General features: G+C 51.5%; 3 protein-coding genes across 10 annotated transcripts; 1 reads left to right on the top strand and 2 right to left on the bottom strand.

Moving 5' to 3' along the window:
* Positions 1-354: 354 nt before the first annotated feature.
* Positions 355-4,016, bottom strand: STK16 (serine/threonine kinase 16). 2 transcript variants are annotated; one of them, XM_038585817.1, is made up of 8 exons: positions 3,922-4,016; positions 3,430-3,619; positions 2,402-2,621; positions 2,004-2,137; positions 1,709-1,829; positions 1,486-1,581; positions 944-1,065; positions 355-828 (listed from the first exon to the last, which is right to left on the bottom strand). In XM_038585817.1, exons 2-8 carry the CDS (start codon positions 3,513-3,515, stop codon positions 690-692), a joined length of 918 nt encoding a protein of 305 aa, XP_038441745.1. In that variant the 5' UTR covers positions 3,516-3,619; positions 3,922-4,016; the 3' UTR covers positions 355-689. The 2 variants fall into 2 exon arrangements, with proteins under 2 accessions (XP_038441745.1, XP_038441746.1); XM_038585818.1 differs by lacking the exons at positions 3,430-3,619; positions 3,922-4,016 and adding an exon at positions 2,817-2,840 and having other exon boundaries at positions 2,402-2,560.
* Positions 4,017-4,021: 5 nt separating this feature from the next.
* Positions 4,022-16,050, top strand: GLB1L (galactosidase beta 1 like). Of its 5 annotated transcripts, XR_005385415.1 has the most exons (18): positions 4,026-4,216; positions 5,341-5,467; positions 5,643-5,809; positions 6,055-6,205; positions 6,373-6,433; positions 10,288-10,382; positions 10,470-10,644; positions 10,728-10,786; positions 10,879-11,000; positions 11,107-11,147; positions 11,346-11,464; positions 11,777-11,851; positions 11,970-12,059; positions 12,200-12,313; positions 12,567-12,698; positions 13,152-13,367; positions 13,738-15,058; positions 15,163-16,050. XR_005385415.1 is itself a non-coding variant. In XM_038585810.1 (17 exons), the coding sequence occupies exons 2-17, from the start codon at positions 5,399-5,401 to the stop codon at positions 14,005-14,007; spliced, it is 1,956 nt and encodes a 651-aa protein (XP_038441738.1). In that variant the 5' UTR covers positions 4,026-4,216; positions 5,341-5,398; the 3' UTR covers positions 14,008-16,050. The 5 variants fall into 5 exon arrangements, 3 of the variants coding, with proteins under 3 accessions (XP_038441738.1, XP_038441739.1, XP_038441740.1); XM_038585810.1 differs by having other exon boundaries at positions 13,738-16,050; XM_038585811.1 differs by having other exon boundaries at positions 5,329-5,467; positions 13,738-16,050.
* ANKZF1 (ankyrin repeat and zinc finger peptidyl tRNA hydrolase 1) lies at positions 14,112-20,345 on the bottom strand. Of its 3 annotated transcripts, XM_038585807.1 has the most exons (14): positions 20,160-20,345; positions 19,766-19,943; positions 18,799-18,902; positions 18,466-18,568; positions 18,150-18,343; positions 17,664-17,776; positions 17,421-17,568; positions 16,921-17,149; positions 16,608-16,757; positions 15,443-15,929; positions 15,168-15,279; positions 14,865-15,032; positions 14,642-14,727; positions 14,112-14,444 (listed from the first exon to the last, which is right to left on the bottom strand). In XM_038585807.1, the coding sequence occupies exons 2-14, from the start codon at positions 19,911-19,913 to the stop codon at positions 14,321-14,323; spliced, it is 2,166 nt and encodes a 721-aa protein (XP_038441735.1). In that variant the 5' UTR covers positions 19,914-19,943; positions 20,160-20,345; the 3' UTR covers positions 14,112-14,320. The 3 variants fall into 3 exon arrangements, with proteins under 3 accessions (XP_038441735.1, XP_038441736.1, XP_038441737.1); XM_038585808.1 differs by having other exon boundaries at positions 19,766-20,345; XM_038585809.1 differs by lacking the exons at positions 19,766-19,943; positions 20,160-20,345 and having other exon boundaries at positions 18,456-18,568; positions 18,799-18,813.
* Positions 20,346-20,449: the final 104 nt, after the last annotated feature.

Here is a 20,449-nt window from a genome sequence, read left to right as displayed (position 1 = left end):
AGCCCTAGCCTGGCAAACCGGCTGGGCTGCTTTGACTCAGCTACCCACTCCTGGGAATGAAGGGAAGAACAAATTCAATGTGCTTCTAGGGGGCCCTGGTCCTACTTCTTAGCAGAGAAGCCAGCTCGATCCAGAAGAGCTTTAAGTTTTTGACTAAGACAAGCTAGGACAACTGACTCCTCCCAGCTAGTCAGATCTAAGGTAGGGACACCTGCCTCCTTAGGCAGAATGGCGAAGTCATGCCATTCCTCATTAGGCCAGTCCCTCTTCCCAAGCGGTTCCCTTGGAAATGGCAACCAGACCCTGGGCCCCGGGCACCTCTTCTCTTTCATTCCAGGAACAATGAGACTAAGATCCACACCAAGCTGCTTTCACTTTATTCTTCTATTTATACATTCTCCTGCTCCCAGATGTGAAGGCAGACCATGATGTAAGCTCAGCAGTCCTGCTCAGAGCCTTTCTAGATTCTATCCATTTCCCCTTCCCCATCTCCTACCCTCGTCCACACCCAGTCAGTCCCCTGTCCAGTTGTTGTAGAAGCAAAGAAATAAGACTGAGCTGACAGTTCCCATCCACTTGTCCCCGATGCCAAGAGAGCAGTCCTGGAGACACCGGGTGGAGATTCTAATGAGGGATGAGAGCCTCCTTCCAAGGCACAGGGCCACCTCTCAACGTAGCCATTGGTCTGTTTAGATTTGGGTGGTATGTTGGCCTGAAGCTGGGGGTTGCAGTGCCTCCAACTGACTGAGGAGGAGAGAGATGGGAGGGCGCTCCTGGGGGTCTACAGTCATCATTGAGGCCAGCAGCTGCCGCAAGGTTGAAGAATGCCTGTGGAAGGAGGCGGGCAGGGTGACTGGAGGGTCCTCATTCCCCATGCTACGGTTCTAACTCCACTAATGCCAGTGAGGAGTCTGAAGTGTTTCGTACCCCTTTTATTGCTCACCTGGGGCTCTGCGGGATGCTGAGTTGGTTCTGCACAGCAAGGGCCACACTGTCACCCTTCTGGAACACCATGTCATATGGGCCTTCCCCAAACATCATGGCATACAGCACGCAGCCTAGGGACTGAACATAACTTGGTTATTACTTGACAAGGGACCAATAGAAATGATCTCTTTCCTCTGGACTCTGTAGTGAAAGGTGACTACATAAGCTAATAAGAATAGGCTGACCTCAGCCCCATGACACCACCAGGGTCCAGAGAAAGCACCAGCTAGCTGGAGGCTTCTGCACCCCCTGCTTGCCACTGCCTTCAGTCCTGACACTTAGCTGTACTCATTCTGTTCAAAGGGAGGAATGATACCACTTCCTGAGCAATTGAGTACAGTGTCAGTGACGGTTCCCAGGAAGGAAGTCGAGGGGGATGGGGACATACACGGTTCCTGGGGCCCCATGCAATCGAAACCAAAGACCTGCCCCTCTGCTGCACAGCAGGTACAGAGCGGTACTCCTCCCCATCCATGTGCCCCCCCACATGCTCCTCACCCAGACATCAGTCCGCTCATCAATGACACAGTGGCTCTGCACGGAGAAGAGCTCTGGGGCGCGGTAGGAGATGGTGCATCGCTGGGCTGCCCAGTCCTGGAAGAGTGGCCCCATAGCTCAAAAGAGAGGCACAGGTCATAGTCATGTGACCAAACTGGGGCATGCAACAGGAAAGGCTGAGGATGGGGAACAGGAGGGCAAAGGAACCTGGACACTCTTTTACCTGCAGGGCCAGAGCCTGGCGGGAGCCTTCCACATGGATGCAAGCTTGATTCATGGAACCCAAGTCCATTAAAACTGGCTGCCCCTCATCTCCAAGCAAGATATTGGTGGGCTTCAGGTCCCTGCAGGAAAGTGGAAATAAATGGCCCATGAACATCCCTGGATAGGGAGACTAGAATCCCTGGGGGCAAAAGAATCATGGGGACTGTTCCTTGGGAGGAGAGCAGAGACCACTCAATCCTTTTGGTGAGGCTCTTTCTTTCTGCCCCATAAGCACACTGGGCCCTCCCACTGACCTGTGGGCATAACCTCTGGCATGAATGGCCTCAAGGCCTCTGCAGATACCCAGCAGCAGCTGAAGGATTTGATCTTCAGTCAAGAAGTTGCCTTTGTCCTTCAGCCTTTCTATCTCGTTCCACAGCGTACCCCTCTGCAACACAAGTTTCCCCACGGTTGGACAGGTTTTCTGGGTCTCTGCTCCCTCAGCCTGATCCCTTCCCTGTGTCACAGCCTAGCAGCTCTTTCACCACACACACTACACACCTCACAGTCCCACTTGGGTTCCCCTAAACCCCAAATCTGAAGCGGTCCAACACAGGACATGGTCTCTGCTTCCTAACGTGCTTGGCTACTCACACAGCCCTCGGTAGATGACTCTGTTGCAAGCCCCTCCATTGCCAGGAGACTTTCTGACCTTGAAGAAGGGTAGCAGCAGCCAGGCCTCATGTTTAGTGCCCCGCTCCCTCAGACAATAAGCCACAAGGCGGAGGATGTTGGGGTGATGGAAGAGGCGATGCATGTCTGCTTCTCGTTGGGCTTCCTCCCGATCCTGCTGCTCGTGACACAGGATCCGCTTCAGGGCGTAGAAGTGTCCATCATGTAACCCCTCCACTAGGTCCACATAGCTGAACCCACTGTGGGCCAAAGGGGTCAGTGAAGGACCACGGTCATCTCCCACACTGCTTGGACCCAGAGGAACTCCCTGGGTGGGGAGGGGAGGGGGTGTCTTTCCCAGTCAGCAGAAACCCTCCCAAGACGTGGCTTCAGGAGAAGTCTGAAGATTTTACACTTTGAGCTCAAGGGTAGGAACACAGCAATCTTTGAGGTACCTTGGTCATAATGCACAGCTCTGCACGTGACAAATGCTCCGGAAATGTTACATGAGTAAGTAACAGTCAACATCTGTCAAGTGCTGTGAACCGGGCCCTGGGTGAGATTATTATTATTATTTTTTCTCTTTTTGGTGAGATGATTTCTATGCACTATCTCATTTAATCCTCACAACTCCATCAGCGACAAAAGATAATTATCTCCAGGGCAGCCCGGGTGGCCCAGCGGTTTAGCGCAGCCTTCAGCCCAGGGCCTGACCCTGGAGACCCAGGATCGAGTCCCGCATCGGGCTCCCTGCATGGGGCCTGCTTCTCCCTCTGCCTGTGCATGTGCGTGTGTGTGTGTCTCTAATAAATAAAATCTTAAAAAAAAAAAAAAAAAGATGATTATCTCCATTAAGCAGATGATGAAACCACGGCTTAAGGTCACACCAGGTGGAGCCAGGAGGCCTGGCTCCAGAATCCACTTTCTTGGCATTCGGGTTGCTAGGCTCTGTCAGGGGAGCTAAAGGATGCTTTACAAGGATGAACCTCCTGAGGCCCTATCACGTGCAGACTGCTGTCCTTCACTCACCAGAACCCTGGGGGCTGGCTAGGCGATTTCAACACTCACCCCTCCCCCAGTTTCTGGATGAAGAGGTAGCGCTTGTTGTCAATGAGGACGGTTCCCCGGGAGCAGACACACAGCGCGTGGCCCATAGCGCCTCAGTCATCCTCCTCAGGGGCGGTCCGGGGCTGCCGACGGCCGCGTGCGGGCTGAGGGGGCTCTTCCAGGCGACGCGCTGGGGGCCCCGCGGATCATGCTGGAAGGCAAAGGACGGCAGGGTCGTGGGCCAGGCACGACCCCCGAAGTGCCGACGTGCAGAGCTGGCGCCCGGGCCTCGGAACGCAGAGGAAACGAGCCTTGGCGACGCCGGCTCGGGCACGGCCGAGGTCGGGTGCCCTGGAGCCTCGGGCCACGCCGCGACGCCCAGGCCGCGTCCTCGCCGTCGGGCCGCCTCGGCAGCCGCGGAGCGTGGGGGCGAGGCCCGGGCCCACCCGGCGGGGCCCGCCCCGGCCTCGGCGCGCAGAGCCCCGGGAGGGCCGGCCCCGACTCCCCACTGACCTGGCTCCGGCCGGAGACGAGCGCCGCGGACCGGAAGGAGCGTCTACGTCATCAGGCCGCGCCGGCGTAACGGCCCGCGGTATCCTAGCAACCGCAGGGCATCCGGAGGATGTGGGGGCGCGGAGCTGAGAGGCCGGGGGCGGGCTAAGGCGCGGGGGAGCACGGGTCCCGGGACCCGGTGAGGGTTCCACACCAGGCCTTCAGTAGTGGGCAGGACGCAGGCACCCGCGCCCAAGGGGAGCAAAGCCGGGCTCGGCCCGAGGCCCCCCAGGCCCCCCGTCTCCCAATGCCGGAGGTAGGAAGCTGCAGTCCAGCCCCGAGGGGCGGGGGCCGGGCGGGGGCCGGCGGCCTGGACCCCCACAGCGCCGATCGGTGCACCCTTCGGGGCTCAGGCCTGCATCCCACTACCCTAGTTTCAGTGGTTAAGAGCTTACTAGCTGCGTGACCTTGGACGACTTAACCTCTCAGAGCCTCGGTTTCCCCAGTTGTAAACAAGCTCTAACAGTACCTAAGGTTAGGTGCCCGTACGGGGAGGCCAGGCTGCAGCTCCCAGCTCTGCTAAACTAGCTGCGTGACCTTGAGCAGACTATTTAAAATTTCTGCCTCTCAATTCCCTCATGGGTAAAATGGGAGTGATAATTACCAACTGCACGGAGCTTTTTGAAGATGAAGTGAGATGTAAAGTGCTTAGCACACTATCTGACACAGCCTTGGTGTCAATAAATAGAAGTTGCTGTTATTTTTATTATGATTCTATTTTTCTTATCCTGGTCCTTACATCCCAGGCTTGGGATTGTGAAGGCAGGAGTCATGGAAATTCATAAATTCCCAAGCCTTGGCCCCAGGTAGTTGTTCTTGACAGCTCTCGCTGAGGCAGGGCAGGGATAAATTGAAGAGCGGTGGACATCCAAAGAAGACAGAATGGCTGAGGTGGTCTCTTTTGCTGTAGCAGGGCCACTAGGAGAAAAAAAAAAAAATCCCATTTATAACTTGGTTCCTACTTTCACACCACTGGGAAGATTGATTCCGAACCTGTTTTAGCCCCCTGGTTCCGACATTCATTCATCTAGATTTAACCTGCTATGTACCGAGTCCCGTGCTAGAAGCTGAGGATGCAAGATGGACAAGGTACTCTTCACCCTCAGGGAGCTCAGTTTAGTACCACAGTGCTTCTCAATCTTGAATGCCTTTCGGATCGCCTGGGAATCTTGTTAAAATCCAAATTCTGATTCTAATAGGTCTGAGGTAGGACCTGAGACTCTGCATTTCTAACAAGCTCCCAGGTGATGCTGATGAAGCGGATTCAAGATGTAGAGGATCTTACAAACTAGTAGAGTAGCGCGGGTGGACAAGTCCAGGCTAATTGCCTGGTGACTTGAGGTGGTCTCCGCCCCCTTGCTCGCTGAGGTTCCCTCCCAGGAATCCACCACGTGACAGCCGGACCGCCCTCTCTGAATAGAGGAGCCCTGTTAGCGCCATGGCTCCCAGGAAGCGGCTCTGCCTTCCCGTCCTGCTGTTGCCACTTCTGTCCCTGCTGCTGCCCCAGGTAAAATGACAGGATTGAATCGGCAGGCTGGGCGTGGTGAGGCGGGATGAGATCCAGCCCAGGAGAGAAAGTGAAAATAACAGAACAACAGGCTGGGCTAGTTCCATCTCCTCTGCAGACTCTGACCCCTCCCTCTGTTCCAGGCCTCTGCTGACCCCGGGCTCTCTCTTTGCAGGCAGACAATCGGTCGTTCATAGTGGATCGGATAAATGACAGATTCCTTCTAGATGGGGCCCCGTTCCGCTACGTGTCTGGCAGCCTACACTACTTTCGGGTACCACGGGTGCTTTGGGCAGACCGGCTTTTCAAGATGCGAATGAGTGGCCTCAACACTGTACAGTTGTAAGCAGTGCTCAGGACAAGCCATGGAGGGTGGGATTTACTCTTCCTACCACCCCCCGTCAAAAGGGGATTGGGACAGGAGGACTAGCTGGGTATGAGAGCTCCAGGGCTTCCAGGCCAAGGGTGGGAAAGGGTGGGCCAGGACCTCCTTCCAACAGCTTCCTGGAGATTCCATGCAAGGCCTGAGCCCTTAGGCCTCTCCAGCACCTCCCGCCTTGGGCCCTGTTAACCTTTTTCTTTCTCAGTTACGTGCCCTGGAACTACCATGAGCCAGAGCCTGGGGTCTATAATTTTAATGGCAGCCGGGACCTCTTTGCATTTCTGAAAGAGGCATCTCTAGCGAACCTGTTGGTCATACTGAGACCAGGACCTTACATCTGTGCAGAGTGGGATATGGTGAGTTAGAAGGGATAGAACCAGAGCCACTCCTGTGCAGTTCCTTCACTCCCCCCATCTGCCCACACTGTAGGGCCACTTCCAGTGCTATACTCAATATCCTCCCTTCATACCTCTTCCACCCCACTCCCAAACAACAAAACCTGCTGTCTTTATGTTTGTCGCAGGGGGGTCTCCCAGCCTGGTTGCTTCAAAAACCTGAAATAAATCTGAGAACCTCAGATCCAGGTGAGCTGAGACAAAAGTTTCAACACAGAAAATAAAAGCAACCGATAGGAACACAATGAGTCATTTGGGTGCTCAAAACTGAAGAGACCATCCCCAAACTGGAGATCATCCATGCAGATATTTGAGTGTTTCCTTCATGCCTAGCAAGATGCTACAAACTGACACCGGGCAGACCCAGTCCTTGTGTAGTGGGGCTTATGGGGAAAGAAACAGGTTTGTTGTTTTTGTTTTGTTTTTGTTTTTAAAAAAAAACAAAACAAAACCTGTAAGATTATTGCAAATTGTAAAAATACCACACAAGAAAAAAACAATACTCATGAGGCCATGAGTAACAGAGAAGGCCTGTTTTGGGTAGGGAGGTCAGAAAAGGCTTTTCTGAGATGATGACATTTCACTTGACTCTAGGGAAGGAAAAGCTTTGGTCATATGAAGAATGAGGTGAGAACGACCCAAGTAGAGGGAACAGCATATTCTAAAGCCCAGAGGTGGGAAAGAAGTGGTATGGTTGAGGCCAACTCGGCCAGACCATAGTGGGTAAGGGAGAGAGGAATGTGACGTGAAATTGGAGATAGACAGGGACTGTTAATGCAGGACCTTGTAGGCCACCGTAAGGGGTTGGTATTTTATCATAAACACAGTAGAAAGCCATTGAAAGAGCTTAACCAGACAGGTTTGATTTGTTTTCAAATTACTTTAGCCCGGATGTGGAGAATGGAGGGAGGGGGCCAAGCAAGGATGGAGGTGGAGAAACTGGGAGACTCAGGCTGTGATTGAGGAAGGAGGTGATGGCTCGTGGATTAAGGCGACGGTGGTGGAGATGGGAAGAAGAGAGCAGTTTTGAGATGTAGGTTGAAGATCAAAAATCACCAGGCCTTGTTAGATTCTGATGGGAAGGAGAAGGGTGGGGGCAGCATGAATCGGGTTTGGAAAGAAAGGAGTCATGTTTCCAATGAACATGGTGGTGCCATTTACTGACACAGGGAAGTAGGAGGAGACTAGGGGTGGCAAAGGACCACCTTTTTTGGGGGAAAAACAGTTCTGGTTGTGTTAAATTTGTGTCATCACACACAAGTTAGGGTGTTAAGCCACAGGCTGTGTGAATGTGACGCTCACGGGGAGCTCTGAGCTAGAGATAAATTTGGGATTTATCAGTCTAGAGATGGCATTTAGATCCTTGGCTGTTGAGACATTGCCTGAGGGAAAGAGCATCAGGAGAGAAAAGATGAGAACTCAAGATTAAGCTCTAAAATGCCCTATATTTTAAGGAGTTTGGATTTTACTTCAAGTGTAGATAGGAAGTCATCAGAACAAGGGAGTGATCTTATCTGATTTATCTTTTAAAAAGATCACTCTAGTAAAAACGCTTTGTATCTGTTGGGGACCATCCCGCTTCTTAGGGCGCTGAAGAGCTCTATGCTCCTCAGAACAATTCCCCAACTCAGCTGGCTCTGAAATACATTTGAAATGGCAAAGTAGTGCTGGCACACCGGCATGCAGTGTCCACTTTTCCCAAGAAAGCAGCGACCTCTTCACTGCAAGTCCACAATTCCTTTCCAGGCCTCTCACCTCCTTGGCCAGTCAGGAGCACCCAGCCCGGCTGTTCACCTCATCCTTTCACATACACTCTTCTCTTGGCTCTCCAGATACCATCTTTATGTGGTCTGTGCTCCTTTCCCTGAATCCCAGCCTTGCTGACCACTCCTCCTTAGTCTCTTGCTGGTTCTCTGCCCTTTCTCTTTCTGCTAAATGCTGGATGGGGTGTTGAAGGCCTCAGTTCTCCGACCCTTCTCTTTTATGTGTTCACTCCTTAGACAATCTCATCCATTCCCATCGCTTGCTTTTTTTTTTTTTTTAGATTTCTTTTTTTTTTTTTTTTAAATTTTATTTATTTATGATAGTCACACACAGAGAGAGAGAGGCAGAGACATAGGCAGAGGGAGAAGCAGGCTCCATGCACCGGGAGCCCGACGTGGGATTCGATCCCGGGTCTCCAGGATCGCGCCCTGGGCCAAAGGCAGGCGCCAAACCGCTGCGCCACCCAGGGATCCCTAGATTTTATTTATTTATTCATGAGAGACACAGAGAGAGGCAGAGAGGTGGGCAGAGAAGCAGGCTCCCCACAGGGAGCCCAATTCAGGACTCACTCTTTCCCAGGACCAGGGATCACGCCCTGAGCCAAAGGCAGGTGCTCAACCTCTGAGCCCCCAGGTGTCCCTCCCATGGCTTTCAATCCTATCTAGTAGCTAACAACTCTGAAATAGAAAACCTCTGCAATAGGTTCTCCTCTCCTTCAGAATATGAACCATGGATTCCTTAAAATGGCCTCTCAGGCCCTACCTAATGGACCTAGTCACCTCCCTGACCTCTACTCTTTTCTTTTCTTCATTTTCTACTCTTTTCTTCATTGTTCACACTGGCCTCATTGCTGTTTTTCAAACCTATCAGGCACATTCCTGCTTTGAGGCCGTTGCACTTGGTGCTCCCTCTATCTTCCTGCAGAATCACCTTTTCAGAGAGGCCTTCCCTCAGCTGCCCTCTAAAACTTAAGCTCTCCTGCCATTTTATATCCTTCCATGCTTTATTTTTTCTCCTGGGCATTAACATACTGTGTATTTTAGCTATTTATTTATTGCCTGCTTTCCTCACTGGGAAGGAAATTCCACAAGGGCAGAGATTTTTATCGATTTTGTTCCATTCTGTATCCCTAACACCTAGAATGTTGCTGGGTACATGCTAAACACTCATAAATATTTGTTGGATGAGCTTTAATATATGCTTGGATAGAAGGAGGCAGTCAGACCTGGCACCCTTTGTACAGAATGCAAAATGGAAAGGAATTGAACGTTTTAAGAATGCAAAAATACCCTCGAGTACATCTTCCATTGAATCCATTTTTGAGAGTCTGCTACATGTTAGGCATTGTCCTCAAGGATAGGGATGAAGCAGATGGACCTGACAAATAGGTTCCTGTTCACTGGGTGAGGGAGACTGACAGGAGACACTTAGAGAGGGGCACCTGGATGGCTCAGTCTGCCTTTGGCTCAGGTCAGGATCTGGGGTCCTGGGACGAGTCCTGCATCGGGTTCCATGCTTAGTGGGGAGTCAGCTTCTCCCTCTCCTTCTGCTTGTGCTCTCTCTCTGTCAAATGAATAAAGCCTTTAAGGCGGGGGGGGGGGCATTTAGAGAAATACTGATAATTTGTTATGTGCTTGAAAAAAGTAAGAGGTGACATGAGAGTATGTAACAGGGACACCTACCCTCATCAGGATTATCAGAGGTTTTCTTGAGGAAGTGAAATAGAAGTTAAGATCTGAAAACTGTACTGAGAATGGCCAGATGAAGGATGGTGGAGAGAAAGTGTCAAGCAGAGGTCATAACAGGTGTGAAGACCCCGAGGATGAATCAACAAAAATCACAAATAGGGCCTGAGATTTTAAGGCACAATACTGAATATAGTGGTCTTCTGATGGATGACTTAAATCACCAGAACTGTCAGTTCCATCAGGGTGCAAGTCATCATTCTGCATTTTTGTGAACTCCCATGCTACTTCACAGCTCTCTCAAGTATACATCGATTACATAATTAGTTCCCTATGATGCTTTTAACATTTTTCTTACATTAAAAAATTTCTTAATTTACAACTTTAAGGTTTCCTGTGCTTAGATGTCGTTGCCATGCAAATTCACAAGTGCTCAGGGTTCAGTCACCACTGCTCAGGTTCATTTGTGGGCGAGTGGGCTGCAAACAGTAGCCCAGGGTTCAGGCAGCACTGAAGTTGCTGGCCTTGATGCTATGGGTGGGGGCTGCAAAGGCAGTGGTGTCCTAATGAGCAGAGCACTGCTCCTTCCTTTAGACTTTCTTGCTGCAGTGGACTCCTGGTTCAAGGTCTTACTGCCCAAGTTATATCCATGGCTCTACCACAACGGGGGCAACATCATTAGCATTCAGGTACAAGGGACTGGGTGAGAGGAAGGAGGTGCCAGGGGTCCTAACCTCTGCCGCATGGCTGAGCTCCATTTTCCATTTTCCTGGCAGGTGGAAAATGAATATGGTAGCTACAGAGCCTGTGACGTCAACTACATGAAGCACCTGGCTGGGCTTTTCCGTGCGCTGCTAGGAGACAGGATCTTGCTCTTCACCACAGATGGGCCTGAAGGACTCAGATGTGGCTCCCTCCAGGGCCTCTACACCACTGTGGATTTTGGCCCAGGTCTTCTGAGCGAGGGTGGAGTAGAGTCTGGGGAAGGGGCACCTCTTCTATGTTTATCTTTCACTTTTGTCTCCTCTCTGCAGCTGACAACATGACCAAAATCTTTGCCCTGCTTCGGAACTATGAACCCCATGGGCCACTGGTGAGGAGCTGGAGGGGAGGGCAATCAAAGCAGGAGTTGGGGTTGGGAATGGGTCGAGCTCAGTCCCCATCTCACTTGTGGCTGCTTTCTAGGTGAACTCTGAGTATTACACAGGCTGGCTGGATTACTGGGGCCAGAATCACTCCACACGGTCTGTTTTGGCTGTAACCAGAGGCCTAGAGAACATGCTGAAGCTGGGAGCCAGTGTGAACATGTAACTGGAGACACGGGGGCCAACATGAAGGCAAAACGGGATGTTGGGGAGGAAAGTGATTCAGTGGGTCAGCTTTTCCCTTTCCCCCCACCTTACCCCCCTTCAGGTACATGTTCCATGGAGGTACCAACTTTGGATACTGGAATGGTGAGTCCAGGTGGTCCCTGGGGTGGAAGCAGGGAGGCATCAAGGAATTAGAATCCAAGGGCTGGGTAGATTAGGAGGTCTCAAAGCTGGATGTGGCCACCACTGCCCCTTCTGATGGCAAAATTCTTTGTGTGAATTTCTTTGCTTAGTGCCTGTCATTTGAAAGACACTGAATGAATGAAATTGGTTTGACCCCAGGTGCTGATGAGAAGGGGCGCTTTCTTCCAATTACTACCAGCTATGACTACGATGCACCAATATCTGAAGCAGGAGACCTCACACCTAAGCTTTTTGCTCTTCGAAACGTCATCAGTGAGGTGCCCTACCACTTCATTAAGTGCCAAAGGCTTTTATCAATTTGGGGAAAGGGAGTACCTAAATTGTTAGTAATGGGATCCCATAAATCATTGGTTGTTGTCTGGGCCGCAGAGCCTACAGAACCACTTCCCAGCCACCCAGACGGGACTACTTGGGAAGACGCACACAAGCATGTGCAAAATTACAGGATCTTCGTGACCCCTTAAAGCCTTTCCCCGGAACCCAGGTTGAGAGCCCTGTGCTTAGTAGGGTCTGGGAGTAGGGGTTATTTGTGTGGTTTTCCTATGGCTCCTGAGAGAATTTGGGCTCAGTTCCAGGAAATTCCCTTGGGACCTTTACCTCCCCCCAGCCCCAAGATGATGCTTGGACCTTTGACCCTGCATCTGGTAAGCTCTGGATCATCTTTTCTCTGATCCTACCCCTTTGTTCTCTAAATGGCCCAGCCTTTCTGGCCCTCTATTCTGACTTACCTTTTATTCTAACATCTTCCCCTTATCCTAACAGGATGGGGATTTGCTGGCTTTCTTAGACTTCCTGTGCCCCCAAGGGCCCATCCATTCAATCTTGCCCTTGTCCTTTGAGGCTGTCAAACAGGTAAGGGACAATCCCACGTCCTGGAGGCACGGGAGCCTTCCCCAACAGCTGTAGCCAGAGGTTCCCTCTGTTGCCCATCTTCCCCATAGTATCCTCTTTCCTCTCATTTCATCTTAAGTACTTAACTCTTCCACACCCAGGACCATGGCTTTATGTTGTACCGGACTTTTCTGCCCCATCCCATTCCTGAGCCAACGCAGTTCTGGGTGCCTAACAATGGAGTCCACGACCGTGCCTATGTAATGGTAGATGGGGTAAGGACCTCATTCCGGGCTACCCTGTGAGCCCATCCCCCTCTCCTCCCAGCACCCCGTATCTGCCCACGTTTGCAGGAGGGGCCACAGATAAGCTGGGATGAGGAAGAATTTGAGGCGAAGGTTCCAGAATACATGGGTAACGAAGGACGGGCTACATTCTCTTTGCTTTCCAAACACGTGTGCTAACGTAGCTTCCTGTGTCATGGCCACAAGCTAGAGCCCTTCCTCTCAGAGCGCATCTTATCCACAGGTGTTTCACGGTGTCTTGGAACGAAACATGAAACACCAACTATTTTTGACGGGGAAAGGTGGGGCCAAATTGGACATCTTACTGGAGAACATGGGGAGGCTCAGTTTCGGATCTAACAGCAGTGACTTCAAGGTGAGCTAGCCTTGCCTGTCCCTTCTCCTGCATATTAGTGTCCATCAAACTCCCCTGGAAAAATAGGGGCCTAATAGAAGACAAACAAGAGCCCTGTGCTTAGGAGTTAGGCAACAGGGATCCCTGGGTGGCGCAGCGATTTGGCACCTGCCTTTGGCCCAGGGCGCGATCCTGGAGACCCGGGATCGAATCCCATGTCAGGCTCCCTGTGCATGGAGCCTGCTTCTCCCTCTGCCTGTGTCTCTGCCTCTCTCTCTCTCTCTCTCTCTCTCTCTCTCTCTGTGTGACTATCATAAATAAATAAAAATTTATTAAAAAAAAAAGAGTTAGGCAGCAAAATAGTCGCTTGTGGGGATCTAGACATGGCCACTCGTTGCATCCCAGGGCTTGATTAGGGACAGTTACACCATAAGAGCTTAAGAAATGATGAATTTTTATTTGCCTTCTTCACAGGGCCTACTAGAGCCACCAGTTCTGGGGCAAATGGTCCTTACCCAGTGGCTGATGTTCCCTCTGAATGTTGATAAGCTCGTAAAGTGGTGGTTTCCCCTCCACTTGATGAAAAGTACACGTCCTCAAGCTCCTTCTGGCCCCACCTTCTACTCCACAACGTTTCCAATTTTCGGAGAAGGCGGGGACACTTTTCTCTTTCTACCTGGATGGACCAAGGTACTGCTGACATTGGGGTCAGGGTGATGAGAAGAAAATAACGTTAGAAGGGGGAGTGGAAATTATTCCTGATTAGAAACCCAAAAGGAGGGACACCTGGATGGCTCAGTCAGTTGAGTATCTGACTCTCGATTTTGGCTTGGGCTGTGATCTCAGGGTTGTGGGACTGAGCCCCGCATCAGGTTCCATGCTCAGCACGGGGAGTCTGTTTGGGATTCTCTCTTTCCCTTTCCCTCTGCCCCCTACCCCCACTCCCGTGCTTTCTCTTTCTCTAAAATAAATCTTAAAAAAAAAAAAGAAACCCAAAAGGGGGTGATTTTACCCCCTTGAGAGCTGACCATTTTCTTCCACTCTCTATTCTCTTCTTCAGGGCCAAGTCTGGATCAATGGGTTTAATTTGGGCCGGTACTGGACAAAGCGAGGGCCCCAACAGACCCTCTATGTGCCACGACCTCTGCTGTTTTCTAGAGGAGGCCTCAACAAAATTACATTGCTGGAGCTAGAAAGCGTGCCTCTCCAGCCCCAAATCCAGTTTGTGGATAGGCCTATACTTAATAGCACTTCACATAAGACATTTGTCTATTCCCTCTCAGTTGAAACGCCAAGCGCCCCTGAACCAATGGAGTTAAGTGGGCACTGAAAGAAAGGTAACCTTGGACCCGGGACATGGAGTGGGCAGGATCCCTTGGTGCTGGCCACGGTGACCGCCAGGAACCAAAGGCCACAACCTGAATGCAATACAAGTGCAGTTTCCTTGCCAAACTTTATTACGATTAAAGTTCCAGAGACAGTACCAGCTCCACACCCCTCTATGGCCCTGTCTTTGCCCTGGTTCCTGAGTGTCCTTCTTAATCTTCCAAATACTCCGGTTTCACGGGAAAGAAGAAACCTAGGGCTACTGTGAATGCACCCTCTCAGGGCCCAGAGTTGGCCCAGGTGCAGCTGTAAAGAGGTCAGGAAGAGGGCTTGGCGGCCTGGCAGCGGTGATCCCGGAGGCAGCGTGTGGAGCAGAAAGAGAAGTCAAGATAGTGAAAGGGAATGAGGCCTTGGAGGGATGTCCCACAACTCCAGCAGCGCCTGGACAAGAGGAAGATAGATGGCTGAACAGGTACCCCAGAAACTTTCCAATCCAAGCTCTTCCCCGCTCCTCCGGCCATATCTGGTTTTGTTCCAGAGGTTTTCTCAGAACATCTCAAGTCCCCCCTCCCCCCAACAGCCTTTTGGAGGACTCTGCAGCATTCATTCCACTTGCCCACACCTGGCCCTGTACTTACTGAGCACAAAGGGTTGCAGGACCGGGTGTCTGCGGGGTGGAGACTCCCAGCTGGGCAGCCAGCCTGCGCTCTGCGGCCAGAGCTCTCTGAGGGGAAGAGAAGTCTTATTAAGGACAAGGCCCCAGAGCTGGACAGGGTGCCTGCGAAGTGACAGCTGCACGCTGGGAAGGGGTCAGACCTCTGAGGAAATCAGGGCTGTGGAAGAGAGAACCTCCAGCCTCACCTTCTCACGATCGCTGAGGGCGGCAAAACGCCGCTGCTCTTCTTGCTCCCTCTCCTCCTGCTCCCGCTGCTTCCGCTGCTGTTCCTCCCTTTGCCTCCGGGCAGCCTTCTGCTCCCTTTTCCGCATAGCCTGCCGTGCCTCCATTTCTGGCGTCAGTGGCCCTGGCACCTGGAGGATTTCCAGGGAGGTGTAAGGTAAGACCCATACAAACTGTCCTTGGGAAAACTATAAGAAAGTGGAAAAGATCTTAGCCAGGATCAATGCTGCCTTCCTACTCTACTGCTGCTTCCTTTTCCAGCTGACCTGAGCCTTGCTGTAATCGTAAGCATCTGGATTCTTCTCCATGAACCTTCGGAACTCATTACGCGTTGACTTGTCAGCTGCAACCGTATATGGTGGCCGGGCCCGGGAGTCCCTAGGTGCGAAAACCCCCCAAAGTGGGTTCAGCTCGCCTCCTCCATCTCCCAACCTCACCCAAACAGATCAAAGGGAATACTGTCAAGTAGCCAGTACCAACGTTAGCCTCCAGATGATCCTCTCTATACCCCAAAGGGCTCGGCTTGGGGACCATTACTTACTGTACAGTGGGGTCGGCACCTGCCTCCAGCAGCAGGCGAACCACTGAGCCTCTCCCAGCTGCAGCTGCTGCATGCAGGAGGGTGAAGCCATTGGAGCCCAAGGGGGCACTGAGCAGAGACAGAACTCCAGGGTCTGTGGGGCCAGCAGCTAGCTGGAGTTTCAATATCCCAACATCTCCAGCTCTGCAAGCAGCCAGAAGCATGTCCCAGAGCTCTGACTGATCAGGGGTCTTGGCCTCATCCAGGGAAGGCCCCAAAGGGGCTGCATGTGCCTGGGCGGACTGTGAGAAGGCCTCATCTCCTTGAGGTTGCTGGGGAAGAGTCACATGCACCCCGGCTTCCAGGTCCTGGCTTCTCTCCTTCTTATTCCTTTTTCTCCTTCTCCGCTTTGGCAATACCTCAAACTCACGAAGATCCAGGGTCCCTACTGTCAATTCTACTAGCTCCAGCTCCACCTGAAAGCTGTCCTCTCCCTCCGACCCTGAACCTAGGGAAAAATACGATGTTAGGTCCATCTAAAGAAATACACAGAGGGTGGAAGGATGTGGGCTGCCCCAGATGTATAATAATGTACATAAAAAGAGAATCCAGATTGTCTTGAAATGAAATTAAGTATTTGTATTTTGTCACCAAAGATCAAGTAGCACATCAAAAGCTGAATCCATTAGTATCCCATGTAGAAATGAGGCTCTCAGCTCAGATGGAGACAGGCCCAGAAGGACCCACGCAGGGACAAACGTCCTTAGGCTCTCCCCTTGAGCAGCCTTAGGATGGTACACAACAGGGGAGAGCATGGGAGCTGTGACAGCCGTGCAGGCTAAGAACCAAGCAGGCCTCAGCTCCAAACTGCAGCATCCAGTAAGAGGGCAATTATGTGAGATTCGCGCCACACAAGCCTCTGTTTCACATACTTATGTCATATTTCCTAAGTGTTGGGGATACATCAGTGAAAAAAAGAGAACAGGAAGTTGGGAAAGGTGATTAAACCCATCTTAGTAATTGCTACCGGGTGCCCCTTATCGTAACAGCCCTATGCGTGTGTGTAATGGTATGTGTGTTATGTAAGGGCTCATTATAAAGAGGCAAGTGACAGTAGGAGATTTGACACTGCATTTCCAGGATAGACACCCAGATAGAGTTGACAGTTGCCAGATGGTGCTCAAACCCTGTTTGGGAGATTCCTCATTCTGCCCAAGTGTCTCATTTTCATCACTGGAGACCTTTCTTTCTGCCTCGAGAGCCTTCTTCCCCACTCTCATTGTCTTCCTATGTGCTTGAGGTGAGTCCAACCTGGCTGTCTCCCGGGGGTCTTCTCCTGCCATAAAACAAAAGATGTTTCTCAAGTTTAGCTGAGGAGAAGCCAGCTCAGGTCTCTCTCAATGAAGATGCTGTCTGGATGTACAAATGAGAACCCAAGGCTTGGGCTGGAAGGTACAGGAAGATCTAGGGAGTCTGGGGGGTCTGGATCAAAGGCTCACCATGGACATGCAAGGTGGTCAGCTTATGGAACACACGCTGTAGCTCTCTGAAGGTAGGTCTGCGGGTAGCGAGGGGGATATCCCAAAGTCGGGGGTCCCCTCGTTGCAGGGGTGCACCATGGCCTCTGAAGAACAGGGACCGGCCAGAGCGGGGGGCACGCAGCAGTATTGTCCCAGCCTCCTCCAGTGCTTTAGCCCAGCCTGGCCCTGCCAGCAGGTCACGAACATCCTAGGGAAGAGAATAACTCAGCCCTGTGTATCTTCACTTGCTATTTTTAAATCTCCAACCCAAAAAAATGGGCCACAAGATGATGTATAAGGAATGTGAAATAGAAAATAATACGAGGGAAGAATGAGAGGATGAAGACTCTTGGGGATCCATTCCTAGTCTACTGTTGCCTTCCCAGAAATAATGGGGTCAAGCTCCCCACGCTAACATTTGATGAGAGGGGGGGAAAAAGTAGATTAGCAGACCACCAGATCCGAGACACCTAACTTACCTTGTATAATGTGGCTTCATTATAGCGCCTCAGGTTGGCTCCGGCAGACCGAGAAGCCCCACCCCGGGCATCGCGAATTCCCTGGGCTGTGCCCCGCTTGGCCCGCACTGTGTAGCGGTGAAAGGTTTTGTGTGTCACCACGTCTCTTCTGTAGACAACACAGACTCAGTACTGGAAATTAGCCCGTACTCCCAGGCTAACGGGGTCCAGTCCATCCTTCTACCCCATGCAGCACCCTCTCACCCTTGGAAAATGGCGCCAGCAAAGTGCCCAGCTGCAGCCATGAGCACCACATAGGATCTGGGACCTCCGTTCTGCAGGTTCTGTAGCAGCAGTTCTGGTTCTTCTGGTGGTACCTGGATGACAGCACAAACATGCCCACTGTATTCACGGAGAGGAAGAAATCAGTGCCAAGTGTCTCACGTGCATGATCTCATTTCATACAACCATCCTGAGGCTTGTCTCCACTTTACAAATGAGGACATTTGAGGCTTGTAGTCGCGATCAAGTGGTAGAATAACCACTCAAACCTATATTGGTCTGTTTCCGAACTTAATTCCATTACACTCGACCTCAGATTCAGGCCAATTCAGTCCAACACTGTGCTGTCCATTGTGGTACCCACATTCAACAGGAAGAAGAGAAATAAGAAATGGCCTGGGCTTAGGGGAGATCTAGGCTGAGTGCTCAAAGGCCACAGTTGACCACACAACTTGTGCTGCCACTTGCCTGGCGAGGGCCTAGCACACAGCGATAGGCATAAAGAAACTGGCCCTGGGCGTTTTGGAAAAGAACCCGATGTGGGTGGAAGCCTTGGGGTCTGCTGGGCTTCTCAAATTCAGCCCTCTCCTCATCTGGTATCTGCAAGTCCTCCTCACTGGCTGATTCTGAGTCTTCTGATCCTGAGATGCTGGAAAGATCTCCTGAAAACAACATGAGGTGCACAAGTTTGGTGTTCCATCTTTGACCTTTCCTCAAGCTCCTAAACTAGGGCCTTCCTCCACCCCCATGTCCTACTCAACACAGGTCTCCTACCAGCCGTCACCTGTGGAGCTCTGCTTTTCAAAATCCAGGGCAGACAGGAAAGGCTTGTCCTTGAGACGCTGCTTTAGGTTAAACTGATGCCAGTCAAGTTTATAATGTTCCCTCTGGTAGGAGGCAAAGAAGGAGGCTGATGTGGAAATATGCCCCAGCCTGGCCCTTAATAGTAAGTATTCAAGACCAGAGAGAGAACTCCAGGAAGTATGACCAGGTAATACCAACTGCCTTAGTCAAAACATGGACCTTTATTAATTAAAGACAAATCACATGTCTGCCTCTCCTCACCCACCATTATACTTTTTGCTTCTACCATTTAGCTCAGCACCTGGCCTTTTACCTGTTCCTGGTGGTTCTGGAAGGTCTGGTCACAAGTGGAACAAAATAACTTCTCTGAAATATCCAGGAGACCCTGGGGTAGTTTTCTTTCTGGGCTTGCTGAACCTAAATAAGGGGAGGGTAATTAGAGGTGGAAAGGGAGTCCAAATCTGCAGTACCTAGAAATTACATGCAGTGTCTGATACACAAATGAAAAAGGTGGCACATCCTTTCCTTCAAAGAATTTATAATCTAGGAATCATGAGATAAATGGCACAGTGATCATTTTATATGGGAAGTATGCTTCTGAAAAGATGTGAGACAAACATATATCAAACAGTCTGACGGGATGGGTTAAGGGAATCCTGTAGAAACGTTAAAATTATTTTTAACTGCAGAAAACACTTCCCAAATGCCCAGTTTTTAGCTTACATTTACTTTTTTTTTTTTTTTTTAAGATTTTATTTATTCATGAGAGACACGGTGGGGAGGGGGGGCAGAGACGCAGGCAGAGGGAGAAGCAGGCTCCATGCAGGAGCCCGAGGTGGGACTCCATCCCGGGTCTCCGGGATCAGGCCCTGGGCTGAAGGCGGCGCTAAACCGCTGAGCCACCGGGGCTGCCCATAGCTCACATTTCCAATTACCGTGTGGTTTGTTTAAAAAAAAAAAAAAAAAAAAAAAAGGCTAAGAAAAACAGCCAGAGACAAAGGTTGTAAAAAAAAAAAAAAAAAAAGTTTTACATTCAGCAAGAATGAATGATTTGATTGGAATCCAGTTACCTTTGGACAATAGGAATTTTGAAGGATTTTTTTTGCAGGCAGTCTCACCCAGAGACGGAGTGAATGTTAGATAAATTTTATCCAGTAGGAAGATGTCAAGGGCTCTTAAACCGGGGAATTTATCAATTAGAATGTGTTCCCTGGACAAGCGCTAAGCTCTAAAGAGCCTGCCCCGTTCCTCATGGGTCCTCCCCAAACGTTCCCAGGTACCTGGACAGGAAGTCCGCAGAGCCTGGGCCGGAGCCGCCTCCGATGGGTGGCTCACCAAGCTCAGGCCCTGACAGACCCGAGCATCCGCGTTGAGGTCAAACAGGGAGACCAAGGCAGGAACCCGGGCTGCAGCTGAAACCGGCGACATGGCTGGGCAGAAATTATGTGGGAGCAGCTCCTGGAGCAGAAGGGGGTGTGGGGGGGTAAGAACGGAGCCCCCAGGGTGCGATCCTACCGCCCGGCGGCCTGACTCGGCCTCCTCCACGCCGCGGGGCACCCAGTCCGCTCTCGGGGTTAATACGTGACCCCAGCCCGGTTTCTCAAGGGGGAAGCATCCGGCTCCCACATCGAGTCCGAGAGAGCTGAGGCTCCCCCATCGACCGCTCCTCGTTACCCGTGCGACGAGATCCAGCAAGGGCTAAACCGCGTGGACTCGCCGCCGCCCCCAGCAGCTGCACCAAAGGTCCCGGGCAGCCGGCGGCACAGACGTCCACGATTCCAAGCCCGGATTTCTGCAACACCACAACAATCTCGTCACTACGGGGCCGCGGAGGGGACACGCGGCGTCGCCCGCACCTTGGCCCCGCCCCAAAGGGCGCGCACTATTGGTCCTCTGGCCGCCCGAAGCCCACTGCGAGCCCTTAGTCCCGCCCCCGAAGCCGGGAATGGGCCGTCGTGTCTCCG

Source organism: Canis lupus, chromosome 37, assembly GCF_011100685.1.
Source record: "Canis lupus familiaris isolate Mischka breed German Shepherd chromosome 37, alternate assembly UU_Cfam_GSD_1.0, whole genome shotgun sequence".
Lineage (NCBI taxonomy): Eukaryota > Metazoa > Chordata > Mammalia > Carnivora > Canidae > Canis > Canis lupus.
The sequence above is the reverse complement of the archived record's forward strand: the minus strand, read 5'-3'. Positions and strand labels throughout refer to the sequence as shown.